The following is a 14,773-nucleotide window of genomic DNA, read 5'->3' on the forward strand; positions in this document are numbered from 1 at the left end:
TTCTCTGAGCAGAAGAAACTAGAAAAAGCAGCAGAAAGAATGAAAAGTATGGACTTATGAAGAGCAAGCAAATACTGCCCTCTGAGCATCACTAGCTTTATTGGCAAAGACTTTCTGGCAATCCATCAAGTACACCACTGCAGTGCAAGTAGTTACAGAGGAGTCAACAGCTTCAGAGACATTTTTGTGATGCAGAGAAATGTCCTGCCATTTATGGACCAGATTTTCTCTGCTGTGTTTCAGGTTTTATTTTATTGTGCGTCCCTTCCAACTCAGGACATTCTATGATTCTACAAATTTGATGTGGTGTGATACTAAACACTGCTAAAGGTGACAACAAGGTTGATGAATGCTAAATGTCTGGGAGTCAGCAGTGAATCAAGAATAAGCCCTGCATCCTGTAAGCATGGACACTATAAATACAGAAGTATTAGAGAACCTTAGGCATTCAAAAAATTGATGTGAAACAAGTGGTAAAAAGTGGCAAACTATGAAAGATACTGCTTTCTTGACTTAAGTTAATATTGTGTGAAACTCTGCCAGATAGTATAAATATCCTGAGTCCAAAACCTCAGAAAAAGCCTTAAATAGTTTAGCTGAAAGAACACTTATCTATATATCCCAAATTTTCCTTCTTTACATGTCACCTTACTTTGTACGGCAAGTTACTGAAATCGTGAAAACTGAATAGTGGATCAAGGAACAGACTGAGGAGGAAGGTAGCTTTGTTACAAACTATTATTCATCCAACTGTTACTTCTGAAATGTCACATAAGCAGGAAGGTCAGAATTTTGCTCATACTGATACCTGAAGAATAGAAGCAAAAGAAGTTATTTTACTTAATTCCAATGGCATTTTGCCCCATCAGGTGCTAGTCAAGCAGTGCATCTAAAGAAATGTATTAATGATATTTTCCCTTTTGAGTTTGGATTTATAATGAGTGAAAATCTTAATCAAATCCTCTCTCAACTTTTCTTAGATTCATATATACAAAGTTGAATGAAGGAATTGCCAAAAGATTATGGAAAGGATATGAATGATCAGGTTTATATAAACCTTCAGTCTCAGTTGAGTACATAAGTTCATTCAGAGCTCCCTGATACTCGGTAAGAACAGCCACTATATGAACTTTCTAAAATCTCGTACGGAATGCCTAACTTCTAATCTTTCTAGTGAGATACCAACTATCTTTGCATCAGTTTATATCAATTCCAGCCTCAAGAGGATTTGCTTTGACTAGTTCAGTCTTGCAAAAAGGTCAGAACACTTTTTTTAAAAAAATTAATTAATTAAACTGCATAATGCATCTTTTCTTAACTCCACATAAACTAAGCCTCATGCACCACAGAGCACACTAGACAAGTGATGCTGAATTAATGAGAGCTACATGGACATCTCAGCACATTTAGTCCAGGGCTTAAAAGATAAAGAGAACCTTTAAGCTCTGTTACAGAAGTTAGATGCTTAGAATTACAAAATTAATTGAAGCTCAAAAACAGTAATGAGAAATCATAAAACTTATGTTAAAATTACCAGAATATAAACTCTCGCGCTTTAGGTATAAGGTCTTCTGGTTTGGGGATTATGCAGATAGTAATTATATTACTTATAAAATATAAAACAGTGTGAACAACAAGCATTGAAAATTCAAAGCTGAGAAGATCACAGTCTGCAACAACGTTACTCAGATTCAATGTATTTTTAAAAAGTTACCAAGAAATCAGTGAAAGAAAATATTAGGGGAAAAAACGGATAATGTAATAATGAATAGAGAGATTAATACCTACAAGTTACTGTACAAGTTAGCATACTATCTTGGAGCCAAGACATTAAATTTTATTTTTAACTGGTCTTTCAGCTGACTTTTAAAGATAACAAACAGTCAGTTAAATTTCAGAAATTATCTTTCTCATATTACCAGTCAGGAAAGCATGCAGGTTAGTTACATGCTGTAGGTAGCAAAGGAAAATTTGGAAAACATCTGACTAATGATAATACGATGATCTTTTTGGACACTACAAGTAGCATTTTTAAATGCCCCCACATGCAAAGGAACGCGAATGTCAAAAGACAGCATAAGTGAATTATGGGTTCCCTAAGCAGTTTGAGGGAAAGGGTTTTCTTCTTTTAGAACATTATTCCATGTTCTATTATAGACAAAACTGTACAGTTTGGTTAGCCTTCATTTGAACAAAAGAATTAATCACAGAGTCTGAAAGACTATTGAAACCATTAGAGAACACAAGAAAAGTAATACAGTAATTAAACTGATAATCAAAAGCAGAGTAAAAAGAAAACATTAGAGTGTTTTTTTCACATAATATGCAGATGTTGAGAACATATTTTGATTAGACAAGAAGAGAGATGGGGACAAGAAAATTACATAACATCTTACAAAAAAATGCAAAATGTTTGGCTATTAAAAGGAATTGCAGTGATTTATTTTTCAGCATAAATCCCATATACTTGATATTACTATCCTATTATTATCCTAGAAGGAGTATGACTGAATGAAATATGGGTGAAAAAGTTAAAATCAGTTATTATAAGCTACTTAGAATTTCACAGTCCGTCTATACCAAAGTGACATTCTGTGTTTCTGAATCATTAAATTTGGCAGACTATGATCATGAATGTTGATGAATTGATGTTCAGAAAAAAATATGAAATAGAACATTAACCGCTGATGACATGGGTATATGAGATGACATAAAGTCTAGCTGCTTATGTTATTTTGTCTACTGCCTGTGGTAAGAAAGAGGTTGGTTTACACCACAGAAACGACTATCTGAAAAAAAAGCAAACCAGATGCTAAAGAAAATTAGTATACCTTTGGAAGTTCTAAATATTATAACTATAATAAATAGTAAGAGTATTTCATTGAAGGGAGAGCTGTCTATATGACTTCTTCATGACAGACAAGGAAAAAGTGATTACAGAATTCAAATTTAGGTTGTTTAAATTAAAATACTGACTACATTTATTGTTTCTTAAAAAAAAAATATCACCAAATACCACAGAAGTCAAAATATTAACATATATTTTGTATTTTAAAACATCAAATTCCAAAAATGAGAAAGTGTTTATGAACTATGATATCCAAGCACACACTTACTGCATTGCAAATAAAAGACATCTTAATTGTAACATTCTATACTAGCAGCATGGTGTACATTTCAGTAATAACTGAGAAAAGGCAGAAGTGTCCCAGATATATATTTTATAGCTAAGGAAAAGCCAATCATGTAATGATGGCATACTTGCCTTCCTAATGTGACTATGGAGAATGCTAACAAACACATTCATTAAGCCAGACATTTTTAAGTCATCATGTCTGGGTAACGTGCATTCGATAGTTTTAAAAAGTATCCACTCTGTGGACTACTTCATGTTAGTTTTCAGTAAGTACGGCACATATAATACATAGAAGTTCCAGAAACATTTAAGAAAGTTAATGTTATTTTCATGTTTAAAAGAAGTAACCATAAGACTGTCAATCAATCTCAGACAAAACAAAGACTTCTACTAATTAAGTGGTTAAGATAAAGAATTATATTCGGGTATACGTTTTAGAAAAACATCCCATTAGTTTTTCCATTAAATGTCATGTTTGAGTGACAAAGCTATAAATACCGCTATAACTTGCATTGCCATAGCGCTCATTAAATGGACCAAAAACCATTAAGTCTTGAAATGAATCTGGCATATCTTCCCTAAAAGTCTTCTCAGGGATATGTTCTTGACCTTAAGTTATTTAATACTTCTATTCATTTTCTGGAGGAAAAGTAAAATCCACACTAATAAAGTTAACCAATGATACTAGAGGATGTAATGCTTGATAATGAAGAGAACAAGCTAGTGACAAGCAGGGCTTGGGATCACATGGAAAGCAGCATGGTATCAAACTATACACATTTGTCTATAGGTAACTATAAACTTAGGACTGGATTTTTTTTCCACTAAAGATGCATTCTTGCTCAATCAAGTTGGTTTTTTTTTCTCTCAGAGACAAAATGCAAGAGGTCAAAGCAGTCCAGCCAGCAAGCTAAACTAGGAAGCACTTCTATTTACAGCAAGATAACTGGTGTCAGCTATGACGTTAACTTGCAATAGTTCCTCAACATTCAGAGAGGATGACTAGTTTTGGGCTAAGCTTGCCACTCATTCACACAGGAAAAAAATCAAGGTACACCCCTATCTATGGCCCCTCCCAATCAGAGTACAATAGAAAACAGAATTAATTTAGGATCAATTTTCAAAGCAATATTACATACAGGTCACAGTGATAGACTGGGAAGAGAACATGATTTAAATTATCTAGTTTGCTTTCAGTTCAGAGTTGTAAGGAGGCAAGCACATAGTTTCTATGAATGTCAGCTGGACGACAGGAACTAATGACACCCGAGACTAATACTGTCCCTGTGCTGCTTCTCTGCTCCAGTGTCTTTTAACTATCTTGTTTGACTTCTCATCAGTGGAGACGAGAGGTGAATGCATTCCAATTGCATGCAACAATATTCATAAGAACTGGTCGTGGATGTTATGACAAATACATATTTGTGACAAGGTTACCTTTTGCTATTAATATTGTAACAACTCAAAAGCCTGCTGTGAAGTATCACTTTAACTGGTACCCTGTGAAAATGTACATGCTGTCTGAAAACTGAACTGATCATGGGAGCCAGAAGAAACCAAAAAATTGTTGTCTTCAATGTAATACATATGTGATGCAGTCCATTCAATGACATATAATTGCTGAATCACCAAACAGGCTGAGTAGTCAGAGCTACTTTCATTAAATTCATTCCGATACTTGTTTGAAGGCAATTGAAGTATACGAAGAAATGTTACTTCACAGGAAAGCAGTGTATACACACATATATATAAAATACAGTTCTCCTAGGAAATTTTACAGAATTTAGCTTACATTATATATAAAATAACTTATAGTGTAAGTATTATAAAATGACGAAATGCTTTAAAGCTGTATAAAATACACTAGCCTTGTAAGAAATATTGTAGAATTTGGATGTGTTCAAAGTTTTAGCCGATAGATGGCAGAAATGCACAATACTTAGCCAACCAAATCATTGCAAATGATTGCAAATTTAAGGTGCTAAGAAAGAGATACTTTCGAGACCTGCGGATGCATCAAAAGACAGTAAATGATTATAAAGTTTTGCAGCTCATAATTCCTCTCTCACACTGGTATCTCTACAGCTTAGTTACCAGAGCACTTCTTTGTGACAGTATAACTGAGGTACTGCTTTAAGTTCCATTAAAACGTATATGTTTTCTGAAAGGAACAAAATGCTCTGCAGATTCGAATATGGTTTCAGGCTGAGCTGTTCTCTAGAAGTTATGTCAAAAAAAGTCTGCAGGGTATTGAAACAAACGTTGTTTTCATGTGACAGATTTTTAACTGAAGCTTCATCTTGAAGCACACTTGCTGGATGGCCAGGAGGCATTCATACCATCAGCTTAACTATCTTAATAAGACACTGTTTTTACTCTGGAGTCCTCTATCTGTCCACAGAGAGAAACCAATTCCATTCTCTGACTCACAAAAAAATAGCTGAACGTCTAGCAGACACGCTGGAAACAGTCTTCTCAGACCAGGAATTCAAAACGGAGACCACAAGCCTTATCCAAAATTACTTGAGATGTTTGTAACAGGACCTGGACAGAATCTGATCAAGGACTGGAAAAAAGGATCTCCTATTTCCATAACTATGCTAATCACCACACAAAGAGATTTGTTCACTATGCTGTGCATGTGTCCACATTGTCTGTCTTCTTTTCCCTACTGTAAATCTTGAATTATTTTCTGAAAAAATAGCACAGCTTCAGCAACAGCCTAGACTAAAGGGGATGTCAGGGAAGAAGGACAATGAAAAAGTCTTCCTGACAATAGAATCTATTAGAAATCAAAGAGTTTGGATCACTTGAAATTTTGTATAGTAGAATAGACGAAGAACTGAAAGCACATGGTCGGGAAAAGGAAATGGATTGTTTAATAGGTCTTTTCTGTCTTTAACGTATGTGATTCAATAATATGAGATACTATCAAATCCATACATTAGGCTTTATTTAAATCACTGTAGTTCTAAGGCTGATTTTTCCTCATTCACATGTCCTTGTAAATGTGAAGCCAAGATCATATTTTATGTGTTTAATCTTCCTCTAACAATACCATCCTATCAAGGTAATTTATTCCAATACAGTCTGCCCATAAAATCAATATTTCCTTTTTCATAAGCATACAAGTACACAATAAAAGGCATTTCATTTATCTGAATTGCCTTTCCTACCATAGAAGATCGAATAACAGTTTTAAATGGTGCGTGTAGTGTTTGTAAATCATTACTGAATACAACTGAAAGTTGTTCATTTGTTGCAGGGGTCTCCAACTTACCAGACTGGCAGCTATCCAAAGAAATAAAGATCTGAATCTAAAAATTAGCTATGATACTCAGATCATTATGACCTTGCGTTAAAAAACAAACAAACAAAACAGACGAGTTTTACCATGGCATTATTTTTCCCACTGCAAAATTTTGTCTTCATCCAACAACCTTTTTAGCCTACCTTCACTTAGACTATAAAGACATTATCCAGACTCAGCTATGCACTAAAATCACTCAATTGAAATTAACTGTCAAAATTACCTGTAAAATCTCAAGAGTTAGAAACTCCACCCCTTCTGTTATCATTCTTCCCTTGGGAAGATTCTTTCCACTCCACAGAAGCCAACATTTGAAGTGGAAAATTGTCCTTCTGTCATCATCAGAAAGTTTCTTGTACAGTGTTGTGCAAGAAATATTTATGATTTTATAAAGCATAGCTTTAGTTTATGTTTAAGTATCTACACAATTGCTGCTGTTTGCAAAACAGTGCTGGAAAAATGTCAAGAGAATCTAGATGCAAAACTTCAGAAAACATGCTGATATTTTTATCTGTACAGTTTTAAGTCAAAGTAAAACAAATTTTTATATCGTCAAAGCAATCTATATCACTGAATTACAGATTCATTAAAATTTTCTTCCCCTTCTCTACTTTCCCCCAATCTTTCAATAATATGTAGATCATGCCATGTGCCAGCTGTATTCTCCTCATGTACTTCCTTTTCTTATGGTATCCTATGCTACCAAAACCGATACCCTGGAAGTCCTTTCTAAACAATTTATCAAACCTAAAAATTTGATATTTTGCAGGTTGAAAGTGATGTTGTGACTTCAGGTATACATCAGACAGTGAACACCCTACCATGCCTAGAAAACTTCTGATAGAATAGCATAATCTGATCCACCTTGTATACTGAATTTTGTTTGCATACTGGAACCTAGGTGGAAGATTAGATTTGAAACAACATCCTTTACAAATGCTGATTGAAAATTTAATTCATATACAGCATTTTGAGATACAAAAATACATTTTATGAGCAACTGAACACAGAAGAGTAGCAAGGGAAGTGGAAGGCTTCACATACCAAGAGTTATATAGTAGCTGAATGGTGGCATTTCTGAACTAGCATAAGGAGAAAAAACACTGCCTTTCCACTATAGTACATTAAAAGATTACACATTCAAACCACATCCTCTGCTAAACTTAACATCTTTCTATGAGCATTTAGTGTTCCCAAGACAAAGTTTATTTTTTATTTAGTACGGTTTGAGTTTTTTAAATACTCTTTAAACTGTATGTTTGTACTTTCTTTAGCATCAGTTAGTTAAACCAGGACCATTCTTGTGAAATCGTGAATTCAGGTAGCCAAATTCTGGTGATTTTCATTCTGTCTAGTGCTTAGATTAAGTCATCACAGCTGATTGATGTGAATCAATAGTGAAATAAACTGGAAAGACCCTGATGCACAATACATTCCAGTACAATGTACTGTATTTTGACTCCTAAATGATCTTGAAATTCAAGGCTTATTTATAAAGGACTTCTGCTTAATCAGTAACAAATTCTTAAAACACGCAAGGAATTCTTGGGATACACTGAAGTCCAAACCTGTTAAATTTTGTTTGCCTTGCCTAACATTAAGCACTCCCTATTTACTTGCCTTGCTAGAAGGCACCTCCCTGCGATTCATATTTCCACAGGGACACTTGGTGCAGAAACCAGAACTTACATGTTCTGAATCACCCTTTGCACAAGGATCTCTCTCTCGATTACGAAAATTAGATAAAAGGAAGAGGAGGCATCTAACCTGAAACTGTAAATAATTTGTTGCAGTCAACCTTCCCCCTCCACTCATATTCCCAGTCCTTCCACAGCATTACCTACAGGTATGCCCAAAGTTTTTTACAGGCAGAGGAAATTCTGGCATCTTTTTAAAAGGTGTAAAGGAATAGAAAATCTTTATTAATATACTTCAGTATATTTGCTTAAAAACTTTTTCATCACAGCATCTCAAAATAATAATTTGCTGATCTAAATTGCAGCTGTGTCAGAGACTCCAGTAATTCACTTTTATGAGTTACTTAGAGTTATTTCACCAAGGATGATATATGCTAAAGTGAAAATCCCATTGAAATAAACACCATGGAAGCAGGTGTAAAGCTCAAACATTGTAAATATGTCACTCCTAAGATTACTACATTAAAAAAAAAAAAAAAAATCTGTGCCTCAGCAAGTGATAAAATGTCTCAGATGGATTCTTTGAGAAAACAGGTAAAGTGGGACTATAAACAAGAAACCAATAAAAAGTGGTGACATTGGTGTAATTAAGAGAGATGGAAATCCTTTCAAACCTATGAATAAATATAAGTGCAATGCTTAACTCTGCCTACAAAATGACATAAATTTTGTAAAAACTGTCCAGCAGAAACTGCTCAATGGGCAAACTCTCTCATTATTCCTGTTGGTACTGTTGATTAGATTGCTGTGTCACCATGAGTCAGTCAATTATGCTGTCACTTTCATGAAGGATACTCATCTCAAATAATTCTCTCTTTGCCTCATTTCCCAAATTTTGTAGTTTTGCTGTTTTCTTATTTCATACTCATTTTCTATGGATTCTGTGATTCTAGTTTTTGTTCTTTGATAGCCTTCATCTCCAATGATTTCAAAGTTCTGGGAAACTCTGATATGCATGCCATTAATTCATATAATGCAAAGAATCTGGGATTGAGTTATAACTAGTGAAATCAGCAATTATATTTCAAGCATAAGCTTGGGTTTTTATTTACATACCTTCTTTGCTTTTATGTGACTTCCTATAATAGTATGGAACCATATGACATTTTCCCTCCAAAAAGCATTACTTCATTTTACATGCACAACATATGTATGTAATGAAGACAGTAATCATATGAAGATCTGCGGTGTTATTTCCTGGCTTTCTTGCTGCTTTCTTCTTTGGCATACTAATAACCACTGATGTGTACAGTATGAGCTCTGACATGGTTATACACTTATTAATCTATTTTCATACAACAGTAATTCATCAATAATTTTTGCATCTCTGCACTTCTATATCAAGTTGAAAATATTATAATACTTTAAAAGATCCTCTCTTTTATTTTCCTTTTCATGTGAAACATTTAAGATGACCACTCTTCAGTTTGCAGGGACCGTGAGTGCCTGTATTTCTGGAGAAATGGATTGTTAAATTGTGAGGTTTCACATGTTGTCTAAAGGCATGGCATTCACAAAGTATGCCATTTTTAGGAACTTTTCCTTGAATAAAAACTGGCAAATTTTGACTTTCATTTTACTTAACTTGAGAGAATATGCAATTTGTACAAGAAACTTCATATGCCACATTATGGGTGTTCTTCAATTGATTTATTTTGCCTGCTCTGTTTCACTTTGTATTCCCTTTTATACGTGGCACATTCTTTTCTAATGCATTCCTAGCAGTCCTACACAAATGTTAAGCGCAGTAAGTGTCTAAACAAATCTTCCAAATCTGTGGTTTCAATGGATTTAAAATTTAGCTATACTGGCTCAAAATGTGAAGAAAATTTGTTGACTTCATCGTTGACAATGATTCACGGCAGCTCAGTCCACTGAATGAATGGTCTGGATCATGTGTTCAGGTTGTAAGCTGATATGATTACATCAGATTCATCGTTTTATAAAAATGGCCTCACATTACACAGTACTTCCAAGCTGGAGTTCACCACCACTGAGATTATATTAATGAATCAAGAACAAAATGGACTTAGTAAGTGCTTTTTCTGACATAACCTACCTGTCCGCTGAAATGGCAAATTCACTGCCAAAACAATTTGGATAAGATCATTTCGCTTATACAATACCACAAGATGAAGAAATTCTTCATCAAAACGTGAAAAGTTTAAGTATTTTTATAACAGTTATTAAAAGGAAAAACTATTTTACTTACCAAGCCAACTTCTGTTTAAATATACTGACACAAACACTGGAGGGACTGTGAAGAAATCTACTACTGAATTAACTTCTAGCCAAAACCATAGCTTGTCATTGGCTGCTATGAACTGAAAAAAAAAAAAAAGAGGGGGAGGGGTGAAAGAACCAGATTATGCTCATGGCGGTTTCACGTATGTGCAATATTTCCCATTCTAAACTATTAAACTCCAGTGTTAGTGGAGAAGTAACTTATGGTTTAGGTCAGTTCAAACAAAGCAACACGTCTTACTGGAAAGAAGTCTATATTGTGCATTTCTTGATAACCACATTGACATTAAAATGAAAGGTCTAACCAAAGAGACACATCATTTATATGATTAATTGTACTATCTGTGCTAAAAAGCATTTTCTTCATATTTATTAACAATGTATCAGTAATATTAGAAAAATGTAGGTGAGTACAAAATATTTCAAAGTATATCGCCTTTACTCTAGCACACCAAACATGTTGGTAGTAATATCGTCATGTATCTGCTGTTCACAGGTTTCTAAATATATGATAGTTTACAAAGGGTCACTTTAACATCCTGTTCAGAGGTAATCACCAGGATGACTCCTAAAAGGTATAATTCAGGACTGCATGTTCTAATCAGCATTTCATCTTTCCACAGGGCATAACCTGTAGGTTTTCAAAAAGGTTAAAGTGTGTTATTCAACAGCAAAAACAAAGTCTGTTGACTGTAAAGGTCACTCACACTTTTCCATGGAAGTTTTGAACAGTCATTCATTCAGGTAATTAGCAGTTAATAAAAGCCAATTTCATTACAGAAGCAATCCTGCCATGCTTGAAGAGGAATCATGTTCTTCTAGAAGCACTAGCATAATTCTGTCACTTTCAAAGAAGGATTACTTCCATACTTGCCGTATCTCTGCCAGACCCTATTGCTTGATTATGTGCTAACTCATACAATTTGGGCTTAGTCTTCATCAGCGGTTTACAGACTTCACTTGAGTTCTCACATAGTTGGATACTACCTAACAAAGATTTCCAAATGGATATATATGTGTTTGAGTAAAAATATCTTCTAGAACTGAAGATATAGTAATATTTTTATGATTTTGAGTTGTAATGTCATTTTGGGGAGAACAGATGGGGAAGGATGAGATTCTAAAATATTTCTTCAAATATTTAGTTTGCCAATGAGTCCTCACAGGAGATATTTATCAGAAAAAAACAACCAACCAACGATATTATTACATAACTAGCAAATTCATTATCAATCCAATTCTTGCATCCACACAACCAAGTATCACCTTTTCCTCAGGAACTCCTGACTTCTTTGAGAACTGAAGTTGCACCTATATTAGCCTTTTAAGTTAGATAAGGAGTACCAATCTTAATTGAATCCTTATTATCCCCACTCACCATACTTCACTTTGCATCACAAAGCAGTTTTGGAAAACACAAAGATTTCTTCTGGTTGAAAATAAAACTGGAAAAAAGTGTTATAGCAGCATATCTCACATATTGCAACTGCTAAAGTGTGTTCAGTCAACAGGACCAAAGTGAATTCTACAGCACTCTCTCTCCCTTCCAAAAGGGAAGACTTTCCCAGTCAGGGAAAGTGGCTGTGCACAAAACTTGGTGCAGCAGCTCTACCAGCTGTTATCTCAACCTTCAACTGCCAAAGACACATCTAGCAGCAGAGGAATAGATCAAGTATTCACTAGTCTTGCTGAGGTAGTTATCACTCCATTGACAACTAGATTCCACATCACTGACCAGCACTGAACTGTAATAGTTTCCACTTTCTACCACATAAGAACATTCTGAAACAGACGGCTTAGCTTATGAACTGTCTCCTTAGTGATCTTAGATGCTTATTATTATTACCTAAATGTTAGCTTAATTTTGTCCAGCCACTGTAAAGTCAGGCTGTATCCAAAGACTCTCCCTATCTAATAGCTATTTTCCCTCCCTGACTCATTCTATTCTGTCAAAGACACGCTACTTACACGCAAGCCGAAGTAGAGTAGGAAGAACACATTGAATGCCATGTCGATCTGTAATGTGAAATCTTTGTAGAAATTCTGGCAGGATTCTATTGGGCTATTTGAAAGAAAAAAAAAAAAAAATCAGAGTAAATTGTCGGTTTCTACTCCGGTGATTTTTTTAATGCATTTCGTTAAAGACCTTGATTCAGAAATCACATTTCTGCCTTCCAGTCATTTACAAGATACAAGCAAGCATTTCAAATGAATTATTTCATTCATTCAGTTAGTCATTCCTATAGTATTTATATTCAAATGTTCAGGTAATATCTGAGAATTAACATGCAGATACCTTTAAGAAATGACAAGCGGGAGAATACCTCAGGATTCCTTAAACCGCACATTAACCCTTAAAGAACTGACTTCTTTCTATAGGATACATACCTATGATACTTTGGGAACAAAACTAACAAGCACACAGCTATGGTGAAATATTACAAGTTTTTAATACATGTCATAATATAAAACCTTAAAAAAACCCACCAAAAATTAGTTGCTTAGGAATACATTACCCATTAGCAACCTGAGGCACTTAGTCTTGTAGCATCCCTTGTTTATAAGAAGTTGTTTGGTTTTCTTTGTTTTGTTGTTTTGGTTTTGTTTGTTTGCTGGTTGGTTTGAGGTTTTTTTGATTGGTTGGGTTTTTTCCCTTTTTCTCACTTCTTTTTTGTGTGTGGCTATTTAATGTGCCTTATGTACCATACTATGAGTTGAGTAGAAAAGCAGCATAGTCCACTAGTAAAATTAACAAAATACATTGAGGAATTTGAAGCAGTACTCTAAGGGTTAATTTCTGCATGCAGGTTAATTAAAATACCTTTGTGTGTGTCAGGCAGCCATTGCAAATTCTAGCTTATTATATTATGCTTTATTTAACAGTGGGACAGGTCCAAAGCATACTCTATACAAACTGGTACTTTAGAGATACACTTTTTTCTAAGGAAGGAGATTAACTCCCACAAGTATGATTAGTGATTTATTTGGGAGGTTTCTAGAATAGGTTGGTGAAGCCCCAGAACAATGTTGAAGTCACAGACCAAAGTGAAAGTCATGTCCCAATACATGCTGATGTATATACTATATACACATAATGTCCCACCATATATACACACATATATTGTAAATGATCATGTATTTATCACAACTGTAATAAAGTGAAAAACTAGAACATATATCATTTGATCATTTAGAACCCTAGAAAACATCCTTTCAGGAAAGAAGAAATTCTTCCTGGGTCAAATAAATCACCGAATGTGAATGCAATACCAGTTAGTATAGCGGTAGCTCTGCACGTATAATGCTAGACTGCCCAACAAGCAAGACTCTATGCGTTATCAATGTCATTTACCTAATTTAAGGCATAAAGGAAATTACTTAGTCTACTAGGTCATTACACATGCAGCCAAATTTTCCATTCCTTTTATACATTACAGGTCAAACAAGTTAAGTACAGCATGCCCTCTCCTGTCTTTAGATGCATGAATGTACACAGCAAAATTCTCCTTGATGTGCAATAGCTTTATATTTTAAGAAAGTTCAGTGCTATAGGAAATTATATTAAAATGTTTTTTAAAAAGCTATTCACAAAGACATTGAAGTTATGAAACATTTCTCTTATAATTCAAATAAAATTGATTTACAAAAGCAGGCAGAAGGGAAGCCAAATGTTAACATATAGGACAGAAGACAGCACCTCATACTTTACAAATACAGCTTTAGCTACAAAAAGAGTAAATGCGATCTGAGAACCCAACAGGATAATTTTCTGTATGGCATTATTGAGAGCAAAGGATTTTGTCCAAATAAGCTAGGCTATGCACTGAGTCACTATGCATCCCATCAACAGAAATCACTGGAAGTACAGCAGAAGCAGAATGACCAACCCGGCACCAACACAGAGGCTTGGACCCTTAATTCCACGTTAGGTTCCTGTAAAAGCTGCAGAAATCCACTGAAGCTAATGGAATTGCACAGATTTATAACTAGGGTAGAGAGCTTCATTATCTTCCTTTCCACAGTTATTTGGTACTTGTCATGATTGTTAGATAAGGTCAGTTAAGGCTGCAGCTAACGGCTGTACTTTTGTACCATTGTCCTTTACAAAACCCTACAAGATCTGGCAAATTAGTTAATGCATAATACATCTTTATGTTGTTTGCAAAACACTTAGCACAGTGGACGAAAATCGTCATTTAGGACTTCTGTTTAGCTAATACCAGAGCTACTTTTTCTGCTAGTCATATCCCTTAAAGCATCCTTCATTTCAGAGATCATCTGTCTTTCAATTTCTAAGTTAGCCATTTCAAAAAAAAACCATAATGTCCTTTCCTTTTTATTTTAAATAATTATTTTGTCAGAAAGGCACGTCACTAAGGCTAAAGA

General features: G+C 34.6%; 1 protein-coding gene across 8 annotated transcripts in view; it reads right to left on the bottom strand.

Annotated features, from left to right (window-relative positions):
* The window catches only part of KCNMA1 (potassium calcium-activated channel subfamily M alpha 1), a 468,790-nt gene that overhangs the window by 191,964 nt on the left and 262,053 nt on the right, over window positions 1-14,773 (bottom strand). For all 8 annotated transcript variants that reach the window (XM_065638846.1, XM_065638845.1, XM_065638841.1 and 5 more), the window contains exons 4-5: window positions 12,356-12,449; window positions 10,356-10,467 (exon numbers count right to left, since the gene is read on the bottom strand). In XM_065638846.1, the coding sequence (XP_065494918.1) occupies window positions 10,356-10,467; window positions 12,356-12,449 (206 nt within the window). The remainder of the gene's footprint in view (window positions 1-10,355; window positions 10,468-12,355; window positions 12,450-14,773) is intronic.

This window comes from Caloenas nicobarica, chromosome 7 (genome assembly GCF_036013445.1).
Source record: "Caloenas nicobarica isolate bCalNic1 chromosome 7, bCalNic1.hap1, whole genome shotgun sequence".
In the NCBI taxonomy this organism is placed as follows: Eukaryota; Metazoa; Chordata; class Aves; order Columbiformes; family Columbidae; genus Caloenas; species Caloenas nicobarica.